The sequence below is a fragment of the Stenella coeruleoalba genome (assembly GCF_951394435.1).
Source record: "Stenella coeruleoalba genome assembly, chromosome: 19".
Lineage (NCBI taxonomy): Eukaryota > Metazoa > Chordata > Mammalia > Artiodactyla > Delphinidae > Stenella > Stenella coeruleoalba.
Window position 1 is genome coordinate 27,909,728 of NC_137165.1, and position 19,052 is coordinate 27,928,779.

The window sequence follows — 19,052 nt, forward strand, 5'->3', positions numbered from 1 at the left end:
CCAGAGGACCCCAAATTCCAACATAGTAGTTGGATTATCTCCTACCTAAGGACTTTTGTTATCAGGATCCCCAAATATAGCAGCTTTTCTGTTTGTTCAGTAACTTAAGATAATTAAATGAAGGAGAAAGAAATACTTGGGGGCCTTACTAAAGCTGGATATGATGGTATAAAGTTAAGGGGAGAGTTGGCAGAATTGACATCTGATTTACTTGGAATCATTGTCTACCTCAGTCAAACCAAATCAATATATAGAAATAAAAGTTGTTTATAATTGCATGTAAGTATTTGTATTCTGAATTATCAGAAATTATCATCATCACTGGTCAAATGAGACATAATTCTCCTAGTTCTTAACTTCTTATGGTACCGATGATCTTTACTAAGTGCTGCTAGATGGAAAGATGCAAATAAGGGGTATGTGTTTGGGCCTTACTTGTACACAGTGCCTGTTTACATGCTGTTTTGGAAGGTATGAGTCTATAAGGCATTTGCAGAATAGACTCTGATATATATTAATAGCCATATATATATATATATATATATATATATATATATATATTTAAAATGTATGCATTTAAAAATAAGGTAGGAAAAACAATAGGATAAATCATTTTAGAAACACTTTTTGCCCTCCCACTTCAAAGCAGATTTACCTAAAGTGATGGGTTTAGCACTCAAAAGAAATTTATTTTTATTGTACTGATTGGCAGATTTTATTTTTAAATGAGTTCAAGCTCTTTTAAAGAAGAGTATGAATTTCCCTCTGTGTGGTCAATCTAAAGCAATGCTGTCAAGTAAGCTGATTTACCAGTGTGCAAAATTTGGATCCATTTATGTAGCTGCATTAGCCAGCTTGGGCTGCCATGACAAAATACCACAGACTGAGTGAATTAAATAACAGAAACTTATTCCTCACAGTTCTGGAGGCTGGAAAGTCCAATGTCAAGGTACCAGCAAGGTAAGTTTTATTCTGAGGCCTCTTCTTTTGGCTTGTAGGCAGCCACCGTCTCTCTGTTAGCTCACGTGATCTCCTCTTTGTGCGCATACAGCGATGAAGAGAGGGGTCAGAATCTCTTCTTATAAGACAGTAATTCTATCAGATCAAACTACAGCCACACTGGGGGTTCGGGTTTCAGCATATGAATTTTGTGGGAACACAAACATTCAGTCCATAACAATAGCAAACTGTTAAGTAGGCAGTAATTAATATTTGAGAATTAATACACTGTTTACATTTGAAAGAGGTCTGAGTGCAACAGTTTACACTCTGCACAGAAGTTGCTCTTTTAGCATTATTACAGAGTGGCATAGAGGACGATCACTAGATTAGAAGTTACATTACTTTCCTTCCCTATAATTGACTCTATAACAAAGGTTTTTAACCTTTTTTGGTGTCAGTCTCCAATTTCTAACGTAAGACAATCCAATAGAGAATTTCTAAGATCTCTTTCTACTCAAAAATTCTTTGATTCTGAGAGTTCCACTTCCAGTATGACCAAATAATCTCCTGACAGACTAACCATCCCTCATAACTCAATTATATACTGGCTGCCATATCAGTAAACAAAGGATGTCACAGTCATCAGAGATTGCAGCCACAGCCTATGGTGAGCTGGTGAGCCCTGAGGGAACTCAGGAAGAATATCTGCCATCTAGCAGCCATCAGACTGCAGCCACTCCCCATGGTGAGCCCTGAGGAAACTCAGGATGTGAAAACACAGGATACTGGCCCCAGATAGCTGAGGTGCATATCAAAGGAATGATTCCAGTGAGCCCAGACTCTTGCATCTCCCTATACACAGAAAAGTGCTAAATTCCTTAACTTGGGATATCTGGTTTTCTTTAATTAACAATAATCTTTTGATTATTGTTCCTGACTACCTGCTCTTTGTTGCAAAACTTCTATATAGTTTTCCTCCATTTCCTCTTGGAGCAGTTCCCTCAGGGTTACTTGAGATACTGCTTGAAGCATCCTAAAAGTTCCTGCCAAATAAAACAACTCTCAAAAAAAAAGAAAGAAACCCTGGGCAAAATAGAAAAACAACCACCTGAAGGCTCTGGAGAGTAAATAAAATCAGGCAGGTTCTGGACAATAGTCAAAACTTGGAAGAAGGAACAAACATGGCATAAGTTTCTTGTTTGTTCCACTTTCAGATTGAGGGCAGCACCCAGGGTTGGGACTAGCGTGAGGCAAGCAAGGCCTTCTTAAGGAGGCAATCACTCTTGTGTGCTGACTGCACTTGCATGAGCCTGAGGATGAGTACCTTCGTAAATTTTGCACCATGGACACCTTGCTTGCCTCACCCTACTCCAAGACCTAACAGGACCCATGGGACAGTAAGACTCTGATAACCTGAAATCTCTATGACGTGTGGAACTAGAAGATGACGTTTGAGGCAACCACCACTGCCAGAAAGTGAAGGAGGAAAGCCTAGAGAGCAGACAGCCAGATACAGGACCCCCAAATTCTGTATATAAACTCCACCCAACTCTTTGCCTGACCCCAAGCTCAGGGAAGATTGTAACAGTCCAGCCAAGGGGGTAAAAAAAAACTGAACTGAGATTTGAGCCTGTGCCCAAGAGATAGATATATCCTATAGCTTGAGTCCGACCAAGTAAATTTCCTGCAAAATCAAAAATATCAACACTCCTCAGAGTAATAACAGAATTCAGTTTCTGCAGTGTAACATTCATACTTTCCAGAATATAAAACAATATTACCAGTGTAAAAAGAAACAGGAAAATGTAACCATTCTTAAGCGAAAAGACAATGAGCTGAGACCAACTCCCAAAAGATCCAGATGTTGGAACAAGGGCTTGAAAGTACTTGTTATAACTATGTGCAATGAAGTAGAGGAAAATATATTCACAATGAATGCAAAGATAGGATGTCTAAGCAGAGAAACAGAAATCCTTTTTTAAACTAAATGGTATTTCTAAAAGTAAAAAACATAATATTTTTAAAAATTAGAACAATGATAGCCTGGGGAATGGTGGTAGGAATCAACTGGAAAGGTATCTTTCTGGGGTGATGGCAATGTTCTATATCTTGATGGAGTTTTAGATTATACATTTGTCAAAATTCAGTGAATGTACACTTAAGATTTGTGCATTTTATTGTATGTAAATTGTACATCAAAGAAAAATTTCTAGATAGTTGGGAACAACTGAAGAAGTCCCTAAATTAGAGAACTGCCTATAACCTGACAAAGAGACTGTGGTACATGACTATTGTCTTTGAAGTTCATTCAAAAGTGGTTATTGAGTGAATATATCCCACAGTGATGAGCATTCCAGGTAGAAAAACAGTATCTAAAAATCCACAGAAGGAAAGAAGTCAATAATTCTAGGAGGCTAGACACTAGGTGGGATTAATAGGACATAAAAATGAAAAAAAAGATTAAAGCTGTATTTTAAAGTCTCTTTTTTTTTTAATGAGGTTTTTTATACGGCTGCCCAGAGAGATTTCCCTCTGCCTTTTAAAATTTTAAATTAAAAGGAATAGTTTACATATAATAAAATGTAAGTGTACAATTCACTGAGTTTTGCCAAATATATACAGTTGTGTAATACCACCATAATTGTATTACAGAACATTTCCATTACTCCAAAACTTTCTCATGTGCCCCTGTGTAATCAGTCCCCTCCATCACCCCTGGTCCCAGGAAGCCACTGACCTGCTTTCTGTCACTATAGTTTTGCCTTTTCTAATTTCATATAAATAGACTCCAAGTATGTAACACCTTACACTTAGTATACTGCTTTTGAGATTCATCCTTGGTGTTGTGTGCAATTGTATCAATGTTCAGCAGTATTTCATTGATTGATATTCCACAATTTATTTATCCAGTCACCAACTGACGGTTATTTGAATTGCTTTCAGCTGGGGCTGTTATGAGTAAAGTTTCTGTGCACATTCCAGTACGTGTCTTTCTGTAAGAAATGTGTTTTGAAAGGATTTTAAATGCCACACTATGGAGTTTTTATTTTTTTAAGTGGTAATCAACTCTTCTGTGAGCACTAATATTCTTTGAAGAGGAAAACAAGCAAAGATCTTTTATCTTTTATTAGAGTTTATAATTCTTTAATCAGTATTGAGTTTATCTGACTGCATGAAGGCTGTTGTTTCAAAATTTTACCTGCTCTACTAATGTGTTTTTATTGCTTTTCTTTGCATATTTTTAAAAATGCATTTAATAAAAATTTAAACAAATCTTTTTAAAGGCAAATATCCAAAAGAGTTCTTGTTTTTATGATTTTTTCAAATTTTATCTGAAAGTAATGTGAGATCTTTAATAGATTTTCAGATAACCACATTTTTTAAAAATTTAAAGAGAAGGATGTTAACAGCAAAATGCTACATGACTAGGGACTAGTGATGCTTAGAGTTGCATTATTTGTCCTTAGGGTGGGAACATAAATGATCTTGACCTAATTTCATCTGCTCTATGATAGTGTTTCTAAAATTGCATGTCTGTTGGTCCTCCACTATCCTGTTGTCAAAATCCACAAGTAACAGTTGTGCAAATATTTGTAAGAAAGTTTCCCTGGTGAGTACAAAGACCTTATAACAACAGTAAAATTTCAAATATGCACAGGATTCACTGAACCATCAGCCCTCATGGGAAGCAGATTTCTTCAGTGGGTCAACAAATATTTCTTGGGTGCCCAGGATGTATGTGTGAGGCACTGTTCTGAATCTGGTCACCACTCTACCGGGCCTCGGATAGTAGTCACTCAACAAATGTGAGGAGAAAAAGTGTCGAGTAAAGTTTCTGACAGATCCAGAGCCTAGCTAGGTATAAGGAGCCAGAAGCACTGCTGAGAATGTTCAAGAGGTTACCATGCTGGACAAGCGTGAGGGAGATTTTGACCAGCTGGATCAGGGATAGCTTGGATGAGATTCCAAATCAGATTGATAGATGGGATCTAGAGATTTGAGTCCACCATCTCCAAGCTCACTTTTTCTGCCCAAGTTTACTGTGCCTAAATTTAAGATGCCATAATCCCTTTTATGTATTATCTCTCTCTCCCTTCTTCTGTTCCTATTTTCCTAATTCAAGTCTGTCTACCTATAACTCTCAGGCAACTGTTAGTTGCAGGCAAATAGTAGTATCCATTTTAGACTACCCAACATATTGCTGGTACTCTTAACCAGAGGAAATCAAGCTTGCTTGACAGCAACTTTGCCACTTCTAATTACTAAAATCAGTCTTGCTGAATGGAGAAGAAAGAAGAGGCAGTTCATTTTTTTCCCTTCTAATACATGAATTAATTCATGTTCAGCAGCCACTGACCTCTTAATATCTTTATTATTGTAACAATAGCGGTGCTTTAAAGAAATCCTGTTTATCTTTGTACACTAAAGGGAATTAGGAACACACACACACTCTCTCTCTCACACACACACACACACGTGACCTCTTTAGGCTGATTATGCAGAGGGAGATCTCATACTCCAGTGAAGAAAGCTTCAGCAGGTTTTATGCTGTTTTATTAGTGCATAAAATGAAGTTTGTTGTAGGTTATTGATTTTAAGCCAAACAAACCTAACCAGATCATTCCCCCAGCATCGTCTGAATGCCCAGAGACAACACCCAGTGAAATTCTGCATTCTCACCTTCAGTCTGGGTCACGGGATTGAAAGCTAGCTGCCTAAGAAAGAACATTTCAGCAGGCTTCTCGAATGTCTGCATATCAGAGTTCAAGGAAATCACCCCATGATTTTAACTGTAAAATACTGTAAAATTTCAGCTGTAAAAATCCTGACTTTTGCATCTGTTGGGAAAAGAAATGTAGAAAGTAAATGTTAGCTTTTTCCCTCCTCCTAACTGGGTATTAGTGTAGTATTTGCCCAAAAAGAGTGATAAGATAAAGAGGATTATGAACCACCAAATAACCTCTAGGGATATTTTTACCATGTTGTTCTTTAATATATTACAGCTTTTAACCTGCTCAGTGAATGACCTCTAATTAGAAAGGACTTATATCTAATTATATTAACATTTGAACTCCTAAATTTAAGACATACTAATATAAAAACATAAAATCTTCCTACATTATATAGTCATTTGATTTTTTGTTTGTTTGTTCAAATGATGATGTAGGTAACCGTGTGTAAAAAATCAGATCACAGATCCTAAATTGTCTGTTAATATAAAGTTTATGCAAGTCTAATTTTAAGGAAAGTTTAAAGCACAATTCACAAAATCTATATAGGTTTTTAATAAATTATGTCCTTAGAAAGTTTTTATACTTAAAATACTGCATTATTTGGCTATTTACAGGTTACAACCATCTCAGTATAATAGGTTCATCTTTCATAGGAAAATTAGCTAGTAGTTCTTTAAAAATTGGCACTGCAGTTCATACCTACAAATTAACTTGTACAATCGTAACTCTAACATTAAAATGTCTCTAAAATAGACTGCTTTGTGTTTAAGTGTAAACATTATTTCAGTTTCTTTCAAAAGAGCATTTCTCTAGGTAATAATGCAGAATTTGAAATGTTAAGAGTTTTTTTCTTTTGTTCTTCAGAAAGTTAAGCAAAATACTTTTGGACCATTTAAAAATATTGATTGTTGGCAATGCTAACAGGAATTAGGGAAATGGAAGCCGCATGACAATAGTTAAAAGCATAGGCTGTAGCACCAGGTTGCTTGGGTTCAAACTGTGGCTGCACCATTTTTTAGTGTGACAATGGGCAAGTTACTTAAACCTCTTTATCCCTCAGTTTCTTCTCTGTAAGATGAGGTTAATAATAACACCTATCTCAAATGATTGTTAGGATAAAATGAGTTAATATTTTTTAAATACCTAGAAAAATACCAAGCATATAGAAATCTCTGTGTAAACATTTGATAAACACATAGTTTATGATTAGGACAGTAATTCTCACATCATTTTAGACTGATACCGGTTTCATGTTATCATCTTTTGGATAAAACGATATTTGTATCCTTTGATTTTTGAACTTCCTATTAGGACCAGGGAGGTAAGATATAGGTTCCACGATGGTTATACCGGACCTGGCTAGCACTGGCTTACAAGAATTCTGTAAGCTAATTGTGAAACATAATCATTATTAAAAATTAAAAATTGTATTAAATTTTCAGTTTAAACATTTAAAAGAGGAATAAATACTCAAAACTTACCACTTCCTAATTATTTTCCTTATCTTTGTCATTGAGATTATTTATGTCTCATATCCGGGAATACTATATCATGGCTTACTACTACATATTTCTTCCCAACTCTGTAGTCATTGACATCACATAAGTAGCTTGAAATCAGTTATGGTAGGAGTATTTACACCACGGAAATCAGCAAGTGCTACAAATTAGGGCTCCTCCTGCCCCCAAGAGCTGGTTGTTACGCATTTATCATCATACCACTCATTGAGGGTCAGAGTGTCCCACTGGTTTCTGTTATTCTTTTATTGGGTGTTATCATGAGTGAAATAGAGAGTATATAATTTCCTGTACTGGGAGAGGATTCTAAAAAATATCCCAGTATATTAATGGAGATTTCCCCTGTAGATAATTTAAACACCTTTCCTATATTAAGCATCCAAATTTCTCTATATCTCTAGAACCATAAACAAAGGAGAAGGAAGGACCTATTATTTTCCTTACTCTGAATAATAATTGTCTCCTTTTGTATATATATCATATAGTTATATATTCTCTAATAAGAGTCTCACGATAACCCTGTAAGCTAGGCAAGCTGACTGCTATTATCACTATCATATAGACTCCACAAGATTATTATTTTCCCATAGTTTTTCAATTATAATTGAGGAACATTACATATAGATTCAGATTTTGTGACTGCAAAAAATTTCACTGTGATATATATCATATTCTTTAGTGAAGCTTTATTAATTGTGAGTTAGATTCTCTCTTTCTTTCTTTCTTTCTCATAGCCACCCTTCCACCCAAGCTCTTTCCCTCTCTTTTCCCTTTTTCTCAAGATATCAGATGCTAAAAGTTAAATGTGTTTGAGTTTTCATAACAACTACACTAGAAAATGTTTTTCAGATAAATTTGGTTATTTGAGCCCTCTGAGACTGATGGTGTTGTCTTTCTCTGTTGTGTTCTTGGAATTCTCGTTCTCCAGTGTTTCTCCCCATCCCAGCTCCTGCTATCATCCATGTGAGTCCACCACCTTTACTTTTCAGTTTCTTTTGTCCAATGCCCATTTTTTCCCACTTTACCATGGTCTTCCAATTCCACCACAAACCTTGGCACCACAGACAGTGGTTCAGACTCCTGACTCTCCCTCTCAAACCTCCTACCTTTCCAGCTCACTACATAGTTTATTTTCCTCAATAAGATCTCCTATTTTCTCTATCCTTCAGCCTCCACTGTTATTTTTACTTGTCTTCTTATTCAGCTTAAAGTCTGGGGTCCATTATTCCAATCACTCTTACACATTCCCTCAGCTCACTTGGCACTCTCTCCTTCCCTCCCGCTGTTTAACAAGACTCTGGGCCTCAACAAGCTCAGTCATTACCTTCTGCGTGATATACCCAAGTAACGAGCGTCACTGCAGTCACACGACCATAGTTCACTAGATTCCACTAGATCTCTTAATGTGTAATTATAATTATTTTAAAGCTCAATATTTTCTCTGGATCTGGTTCTGTTGGTGGTTTTATCTTTTGGCAATGGATCTTTTTCTCTTGCTTTTCTGTGTCTCATAATTGTGATTGTCAGTATTTGGAGGTACAGAACTGTAGAGACTGGGGTAAATGTTATTTAAACCCTGAAATGGGTCTGTCTCTTCTCTGTCAGGCCTTTAGTGTGTGTTTGCGGGGGAGGGTGGTTATTCACTCTCATTTGTAGGCAAGCTGGATTTGCATTTTGTTTCTAGGGTTCTATTGAGTTTACCACAGACTTCAAATTCCTCTAGTGCTTGTCTGCTGTTCTCTTGTGCTCATGTGAGGTCTGGGGTGCTGGGGGTAGGGGTTCTCAGTATGCCTGCCCCATCCTCAGCAGGCAGCAGGCTCCACACACCTGCATCACAGTGGACATTTACTGTCTGCTCTCTTGCCCTCTCCCAGAGTAGGCAGCTCAGTGTCAGGTGAGTGGTGCATGTGGGGAGTGAGGGGGTGTGGAGAGACTCTCGGCTTTCCTACTCTGGTCTCTGGGTTTCAGACAGGCCCCATGCCCAAGTCTCAGGGGTAGAACTTTCCCAGCCTTCCTGTCCCTCCTTAGTGGCAAACAACCCTACCTCCTACTAAGTGCTCAAGTGGGTTTCCTGCCCCACTCCTTGTGGAAGTCAAACTCTGCGTCACATCAATGCAGGATTCTGGATTTGAAAGGTTTCCTGCCCTCACCCCTCCATGACTTAGTGTCAGTGCAGGGTGAAGACATCAGGTTTTCTACCCACCTCACCCCACCAGGACAAATGAGGTTTTCGTGGAGTCTGGGAGGGACTAGGGGTGTGACAGTTTCTTGCCCCTCCCCCAGGAACAGATGACTTGCCTTCTGTCACTCAGATTCCTGTCCACATGTGGGAGTGTCCCTTGTTCCTCCCCGAACTGCAGCCGGCTATTACTTCATATCAGAGGAGGGTCCAGGTCATGGATGATACTTCTGCTCCACCCTCGAACCTTTGCAGGTCCTGCATGAGCCCACACTACCCAGGGGCTCTCTCAGGTCTCCTGCCTACCCCTTGTCTTTCTCATGAGCAAAGAGCTGTTCAGGAAGAGCAGGCTCTCCTTGTGTCTAGGGCTCCCGGGGACACCAAACTATCATGCTAGCCCGTAAGCAGACTTTACAAATTTATTACAGTTTTAGATATTTTCTTCCTACCCACTTTTATGGCAAGACTTCTTCCTGTGCTCTGCCACGAGAGAAAGAGTTCACGTGCCCCATCTTCCCTCAGAGGGGCTTGTCACCCTTTGGACTTCAGTTCACCTGAGGGTCAGCTCAGGTGAGGAACTCAGTCTCTGAGGAACTAAACAAAATTTTAAAAATTTTTTTTAGGTTGTGCAGCTTTCCGCACATATGGTGGGAGCAACATTCTCTTGCAGCTTTCTTCATCTTAAACAGTAGCATATCTCCAGCTTTCCTGTTAAGAAACTTTCAAACAATTTTAACATGGCCTACAAAACCCTGCATAGTCATATTTGCCTGTCTCTCCAGCTCACTCTTGTATCAGTCCCCTCCTAACTTACTCACTATTCTCCGGGAACAATGATTTCTCAGTTCCTCAGACATGCCAAGCTCTTCCCCATCCCAGAGCCTTTGCACTTGCTGTTCACTCAACCTAGTGTTCTTGCCCACGTCTGTACCTGGATAACTCCAGCAATTTCAGAGATCCTTCCTTCATCCTACATCCCTTTATCCACACTGTACATAAAGTACTTCCTCATTCTTTCTCACAGCTGGACAATATCCCGTTATCTGATATATAGTCTTTAATCAGTCCCCATTGGTGGTTATTTAGATTATTTTCAATCTTTTACTTTTACAATTAATAATCTTGTACAAAAAGGTTATCTATAAGATAAATTCCTGGAAGAATTGCTGGATTAAATGGTCCATGGAGCCAGTTCAGCGTAGTGGTTAAGAGTCTGGGCTCTACTGCCTGCCAGCTGTGTAACCTTGGGCAAGTGATGGAACCTCTCCATGCCTGTTTCCTCATTTGTAAAATGAGGATAATAATAGTACTTCGTAAAATTGTTGTGAGGCCTAAGAGAGTTGGTACATGTGTAATGCAATGTCTAGCACATGGCCACTCCATTAATGTGAACTGTTGTTATTAGCATTTAAAATTTTAGGTAGATCTTGAAAAGTTTCTCCCCATACATATGTTATCATATGTATACTCCCATGAGTATGAGAATGACTGCCTCTTCATACCCTCAACACAGTGTCTTATTAAACTATCTTTTACTCTTTGCTAACATGATGAACACAGCCTCTCATACTAGTTTAATTTGTATTTCTCTTGTTAAGAGTGAAATTAAGCCTATTTTCATATGTTTAAGTACATTTATGTCCTGAATGTTCCACATGTTTCACAGACTCCTATTTGTCATTTCCTTTCTCTTACTGATTTGTAGGAGTTATTTATGTATTAAGGAGTTTAACCTTTGTCTGTGCTATGAGTTACTCTTTCATAGTATTCAATACTTTTCTTTCCTAGTACTTATTCCTACTTTTAATGGTGTCTTTATTTATGATTACTTTTTAATGTTTCATAAGACCAAGGTACATGTTAATTTGTTAATCATTATGTATTGAACACCAGGTAAAATGCTAAACACAGAAAAATAATCACTAAAAAAAATGATCAATAAATATTTAATGAAAGGGCCAAATATGACAAAGAGAACTTTCCTACGTAAATAGACTGGGAAAATAGAAGGGAAACTATTTTGTATGGACATGTGATGAGTTTGGTTTTGGATATGTGGAGTGTTAGGTGACAGCCAGTGTTCTAAGCTGAATATGCACGAGACTCCTACTTTGGCAAAATACTCATGAAGAGTACTTTGAAACAAATGATCTCTGATGGAAAGAATGTTGTGTGAGGGTTCATAAACAAATACTTCCAATCAGAAACAATAGTTGTCATAACAGTTTTAAAGCAAAGATGAAAAGGAAAAATAGAAGCATTATATATTTGCAAGTATAAAGATGTGGGGAATGTAGAAAAATTTTAATGCCTTGGGACTATAACGATTATTGAAAAGTATTAAGATAGTATGTTGTAATTATACCCAAATCACTTATTGTGAAGGGATGAAAATCTTTACTAAAGGACAATTGCGTCCATCATAGTTATATAAGCTTGTAGAAATCAAAAACACCCTTTTTCTATAAAGTAGGTTATTTGGTGTATCAATATATTGTGGTTTTTAACTTATAATTAATTGGACAGTGATTGTGTTTTCTATTACTGAACTATCACTGAAAGATAGTCGCTATCAATTTAGTCCCCAAGTCTGTTTTTTACAGACTATATTAACTGCATGAAGAAGAAGAAACCACTCAGTCTTCTAAAAAGAAATGCTATTTTTTCAGAACAGAGAATTTATCCTCAAATATTGTTCAATAAACAGGAATATCTTGATGGCTACAGTCATTGAATAACCATTTTGACTTATATGGATATGAATTGGTACCTTTAATAAGACCGTTGTGAAGTTATAGTCCTTGTTTACTAATTGTAAGAAAACAATCAGGGCAGGAACTCTATTTTGATGGCATGGGGATGCGGTATCCCAATGTCAATCTCAATTCTCAAATGATCCTATAGATTAAAAGATACTGTCTTTAAAGTATACATATTTTTGTCTCCTCATTAAAAAAAAGACCTGTGAATTAATAAATTAGAAATGTGGCTATAATTGCACTGAAGAGACAAGTCATTTAAACAAAAATCTTAGTCACATTAGAATGACTTTCTACTTTTAGCGTGTCTTTGCCCTATTGATCATCATTCCTGGCATTTCTGAACCTTTTTGTCATAAAAGCAGGGGTTTTGTGTACAGTCATCAGATTCTTCCCTTCAGGTGAGGGGCTTGTCAGCGAAAAATGAAGTGATCTGTAACAAAGGTGTAGAAAGTGTAAAGGCGATAAATCTACGTGAACTGCAGCAGCAGTTGATCATGGCCTGTCTGGCTGAGCGTGTGCTGGCCATGGTTACTATCGGAGATATATATAGTGTCACTTCAGGGGCTTTTAAGAAGCCAGTCATTTGCTTATGCTGAGTTCCCAGATATGCTTATTTTGTGCTTAAAATAGGAACATTTATTCATTAAGGGAAAAAAGAAACTCCTAGGTGGCCTGTGTTAATCCACAAAGGAAATAGTTACAGAATTCTGGGCCAGGCTCTTATTTTTATACAACTGTGTTAAAAGACTGGAGGTAAATATAAAGTAAAGCTTGTTTTGTTTTTCTTATAAAAATAACATCATTAGAGCTATTCTCAAAGAATATGAAGTGAATGATGATAGAGAAAGGTTTTATTTTGTTCATAGTTGCTGTTCCTGCATTTTTGCTCTGCCCCTTGCTGAGACTTGGGGAAATGGTTTGTTGTTACAGCTCAGTTACTTTCTAAAGTAGGCTACCTGCACCAGGAGTCTGTTCTTTGATGTGTTAATGTTCTTATACTCATCAAAGGAGCCTTGATAAGTCAATACCAAAGACTGATCCAAAAGGTCAATTACAATCCTTTACAGCAGCAGTCCCCAACCTTTTTTTTTTTAATTTATTTATTTACTTATTATTTTTGGCTGCGTTGGGTTTTTGTTGCTGCGCGCGGGCTTTTCTCTAGTTACAGAGAGCAGGGGCTACTCTTTGTTGCGGTGCGAGGGCTTCTCACTGTGGTGGTTTCTTTTGTTGTAGAGCACCAGCTGTGGAGCATCAGCTCTAGAGCACAGGTTCAGCAGGCATTGCTGCACGGCATGTGGGATCTTCCCGGACCAGGGCTCGAACCCGTGTCCCCTGCATTGGCAGGCGGATTCTTTAACCACTGTGCCACCAGGAAAGTCCAGTCCCCAACCTTTTTGGCACCGGTTTCCTGGAAGACAATTCCACAGCTTCGCTCACTCTCCCGCTGCTCACCTGCTGTGTGACCCATTCCTAACAAACCACAGACCAATACTGGTCCGTGGCCTGGGGGTTGGGGACCTCTGCTTAACAGTATTCAGGGGTGGAGCCAAGGGATGGAAACCCTTGTGTTCTAAAGGAGTACCACCCATAATTGGAATATAGAGAATGGGCTGCCTCAACCTGGGCCTGTTCTGTTGGTGAGGACAAAAATGTACTTATTTATAGAAATATGGCCAAATGATTGCTTGCTTACTTCAGTCTGCATCTCTTTATAGCTAACTAATTATTCTCAATCCCATTACTGAAATGGAAGCTGAGTTTAGCAAATTGTTTGGCCGTTAACATTTAATGCACAAAATTCTTAATTAACAAAATAAAATACTACAATCCATTGTAAATCACTTTGCTAAATTTTAGACTTCATAAGGAATTTTGTCTTGTCCAAGAGCTACTTTCAAACTGCTTGCTGATCTGGTACTCATATGTCGATTCCCTGTGGAGCTGAGTGAAAGAATGTAAAGGGAGCTGATTAAAGAAACTTTGAGCCCGAATAGACAAGCAGAGGCCATCTTGTCCATCTTTCTGCCGCCAGGAAAAAAACATCCCCTGCACCAAAAATTTTTGCTTGAATCCTGCTAACAAAAATGCTCACCGGGCTTCCCTGGTAGCGCAGTGGTTGGGGGTCCGCCTGCCGATGCAGGGGACGCGGGTTCATGCCCCAGTCCGGGAGGATCCCGCATGCCGCAGAGCGGCTGGGCCCGTGAGCCATGGCCGCTGAGCCTGCGCGTCCGGAGCCTGTGCTCCGCAATGGGAGAGGCCACAGCAGTGAGAGGCCCGCGTACCAAAAAAAAAAAAAAAAAAAAAAAATGCTCACCACATGTAAATGACAAGTCATGATCCATTTAATGCAACTAAAGCAGATTGTTAACTGTTCAAGACTTATTTATTGTGTTCTAAGATGCTGAGTATGAAAGCTCATCTGAATTGTTTTAATTCCTCCTTTCTAGACAATTATTTTGTACAAGAAATGTACTCAAATAATTGTAAAGCTGTGGGAAATTTGTGTCCAGGAAATAAAGTTATCTTTATCATCTTATTAAATGTATTTTTGGTTTCCTTTCACTCAAGGTCTACCTTACGGGTGGGAGGAAGCTTACACAGCAGATGGAATCAAGTACTTCATCAAGTAAGTACAAGCATCTCAACCAAGTAAGCAATTTTCTTCACATCTGGAGAGAACCTGGAAGTTGCAGAATAATCAGTAATACCAAGAAACCCTCTTGGAGGTTACAAAAATTAGTAACAAGAAGTGAAACTTCACCATTTTCATTTCATGTGATTTAAATGCTAATATCAGATATTATTTAGAAAAAAAAAAAACCTAATAATTATTTCAAGGGAAACATCAAAAAATTGGAACAGGATTGTCATTTGAACCTAAATGTTGGCTGCCTCAATTCACTTTTGGCTAAAAGTATTAATATTTATGCAAAGTTAATATCTAATGAAAAAGCCTGCTTTGTCTCAAAACTTATTAACAATAATAGTAATAATAATCAACATTTTTTCATGCTTTGCAGTGTACACAGTTCATTTATTCTGCAAATTTTTTTTTTTTTTTTTTTTTTTTTGCGGTACACGGGCCTCTCACGGTTGTGGCCTCTCCCGTTGCGGAGCACAGGCTCCAGACGCACAGGCTCAGCGGCCATGGCTCACGGGCCTAGCCGCTCCACGGCATGTGGGATCTTCCCGGACCGGGGCATGAACCCGTGTCTCCTGCATCGGCAGGCGGACTCTCAACCACTGCGCCACCAGGGAAGCCCTGCAAATATTTCTTGAGCATTTGCTGTGCACCAGGCAGTATTCCATACCTTGGAGATACAGCAGTGAGATATACAGACTATATATATTCTATATATTCTCTGATATCAAGGAATTTACTTAATAGTGAGGAAAAACATACAATATATAACTGAGGAGATAAATGAGACAGTATATGAACAAACCTCATCTCAATGGAGTCTCAGAACATCCTTCATTTATAGATGAAAAAAATAAAAGCCTAGAGTAGTTGCCAAAAAATCCACAGCTAACTAAGTCACCAAGCCAGAAGGGAACCCAAGTCTTCTGACACTAGGATTCTCTCTAGTATACTAGACTGTTAGAGACCTCTCTTTGAAAGCCTCAACAGAAATACATTTTCTAGCTGCTGGACTGGTTAATTTTACTCTGGACATGGCAATCTGGTATACTTCCACTATGTTCTGAGTAGCTCTTTTCATGTCAGAGTTGGAGTTATGAGAACACAAGGGGGATTCCCAGCATCCTCTTAAAATCCCACGAGACTTCCTTATATGACCCTTTTTTAGCAAATGATACTTGGTATGCATTTGGGGAGGAAAAGAGAGATGTATCCTTGCTGTTCTTTCAAATGTGCAAGTATTTTTCAAAGCAATATCCACATTTTGGATTCTCAAACTCTGTGACTTTACACAGGTTCCTCCATCTCTCTTCATCTCAGTTTTCTCATCAAAAAATAAGGTGAATTGTACCTACTTTATAGAGTTGTTAAATGTTAAGCACCTAGCATAAAATTTGGAACACAGTAGATACCTAATAAAATAGTCATCATTAATTTACAACATGGAGAAAACATCATGGTGGAAAAAAGAACAGGAAAAATCGTATGACCATTAAAGACATTGAAAATTCAGAAGCTTCATATTTTGAAAAGATTTAAGGAAAAGCTAGGGGTAAACCTGGCAAAGTATTTTCTTGATTTTTTTTTTCTTGTGGTCTCTAGCAAAAAGTAATTAATAAAGCAAAGGTGTAGTTTATAATACATGAAGGAGAAAGGGACTTTTGGAGCAAAGGACCCAGGAATTCCATGAACAGATTACATTTAGCGCCATACTATTCACTTCCCAAATCATAACTCTTCTGGAAGGAAAGTTTCACTTCAATATGCTGTATTAACTATGTTTAGTTCCTGAGAGATTTGAATCACTGTACTGTAGGGGTGACAAGAAAATGAAAAACCACATCCAAATTTGCACTGGGTTTCTTTCTTATGTTCACTTTGTAATGGATAAGGGGAGAGATGTGGGGATGGGGGCGGGGGGGGGGGCAGTGATGCTCAACAGCCAGGCATATGTTAGGGGTATTTTTCTACGCATTGTATTCTCTAATCTTCTTAACACTGTAGAAAGTGGGCATTGCTCAGCTCTTAATAGGACGATATTATGATGGTGGTGAGCTGCATCCTGCCCTCAGCCATGCCTGTCTCCTAGAAGGTCCCCAAAAGAAATGCCCCATCAAAGGAAGGCAAACTGGCATTCATTGTAAACCCAGGTTCTGAAGTCAGAGGCCTTTGAAAAATGTCAGTAAATGAGTCTGGACCCTGTGGGGAACTCTTTCACCAAGGCTTAGCCTTAGCCATCTGTCAGTATCCTAACCCAAAGCTGTGTCAGAGCCTAACCAGGAAAGGAAAGGATAAGGGCACCATCACCAACTACCAAGGAAAAGGAGGGAGAAAGAGACGTGAGTGTGAGTCAGAGAGTGAGCATGTCCCATTGCCTGGTACCCAGTGGTTTAAGCCACTGTCCTTTGCTGACTGGAACAGTAGCCTTGGGCTGGGCTCCTACTATAAGGGAGAACAGCATCCTAGGAGAAGAGAGAAGAGAAGTAGTAGCAAGCCCTTTGACTGCCCTGAGATCTAACTCAGTCCCGTAGAAGGAATGGAAAGCGGCACCACATTTGTATAATCCACTCCAGTCATAGAAAATAATGTACACTCTTTAGGGAGTTATCTTCCTTGACCTTAATCTTGACTCCTAAGGAAAGCAGAAAAGAGGTAAGATAGATTTGTTAAAGGACAGTGGTGGGCATCCTTGTCTCACCATTACAGTTGGAGAAACTCTGTGGAAAAGAGGCTAAACTCATCCAGGTCAGGCCGTAGTAAAATTTCAGAGCCAAGATACAGTTCCAGGGTTGTCTGAGTCCAAAGCCATCCCCCCAAAACACACACCCACGCTGCACCATCTCCATCTCCTTATTTTAACGTAGCATGTTTACATATGACAAGAAAGATATTTTAAACTGATCTTGATTTTGTTAGAATTCTATACTTTATTCATTTTTAAATAGCAGAATAGAAACTTAGTTCTAAGCACAAGTAGTCATCTCCTGGAGACTAGAAAGGTCAAACAGTAAAGATAAGAAAATCTAACAATATACCAGTGTTTTCTTTATCTTGTCTCATGGAGGAATGGACTGCTTACCATGAGTTGGCTTTTTTTTTTTTTTTTGCGGTACGCGGGCCTCTCACTGTTGTGGCCTCTCCCGTTGCGGAGCACAGGCTCCGGACGTGCAGGCTCAGCGGCCATGGCTCACGGGCCCAGCCACTCCGCGGCATGTGGGATCTTCCCGGACCGGGGCATGAACCCGTGTCCCCTGCATCGGCAGGCGGACTCTCAACCGCTGCGCCACCAGGGAAGCCCGAGTTGGCTTTTTTGCTAGTCATTAACCCCATTCAAGCACCAACATTTATTTTAGTTTAACTATTCTTAATGGAAGTCTTATTTTACAAGTATTGTGTGCTTTCCTGCCTTCTTCTACTGAGGCCCCTGAACAAAATCATTATAAACATCAATCTTATACATAATACAGTGAGTTCTGCAGGGTGACGTTAAGCTGTATAAGCTAGAATAGAGACACAGCTGTCATCTCTCCCCGATCTCAACATGCCTGGCCATCTCCTCATCTCCATTCTCCTTTTCAATCCTCTACACACTTCACCATCTTCCCCAGGAGTTTATTTGAGGAAGACAGGATGCCAAATAATCAGACTAATTTGAATTGCTTGTAAATAGTCCTGGAGTGTGCATCTACAAGTGTTTATATGTGAGTCAAGTGCATAAGTTCTGGTGCAGGTGGATTTGATTCCAGGAAGGCCATCTGGTATAAGGAAAAGAAGAGCATGGGCTTTGGATTTGGAGAAACGTAGGTTCCAATGCTGGTTTCTCCACAGAATAGCTGAATGACCTTGGCATGTTTACTAAACCTCTCTGGGCTTTAATTTCTACGTATAGAATGGAAAGAATATTAGCCCTTCATAGAGTTCCTGCCCAGAATGAATGAGCTTATGTATGTAAAAAGCCTATCATAACACCTGACCCAAAGTAGACACTTTCAGCCAAGGTTAGGCCTCTTCACTTGCTCCTAACATTTTGATGAGGGTTTCCTCTCAGCTCTTAGCTGCCTTCAGATAGGATGCCAAATAAGTAATGTCTGCATAAGCAAGCATCCACTATATGTCTTTCTTGGAACTATTTAGATTTTTGTTTTTTCATCCTCTCACTACCCCAACCAAACTTTTGAGCCTGGCTAGCCTGTGTTAGCTTTTGGGTAGGAGTAGTTCATTTACCATGTGAATGGTAATTTGGAGGCAAGAAATAACAAGTAATGAACTCAGTTCATT

General features: G+C 38.8%; 1 protein-coding gene across 2 annotated transcripts in view; it reads left to right on the forward strand.

The window, feature by feature from the left end:
• STXBP4 (syntaxin binding protein 4) overlaps positions 1–19,052 on the forward strand; it is a 182,471-nt gene that overhangs the window by 143,652 nt on the left and 19,767 nt on the right. For both annotated transcript variants that reach the window (XM_079903546.1, XM_079903547.1), the window contains one exon: positions 14,702–14,759. In XM_079903546.1, coding sequence (XP_079759672.1) covers positions 14,702–14,759 — 58 coding nt within the window. The remainder of the gene's footprint in view (positions 1–14,701; positions 14,760–19,052) is intronic.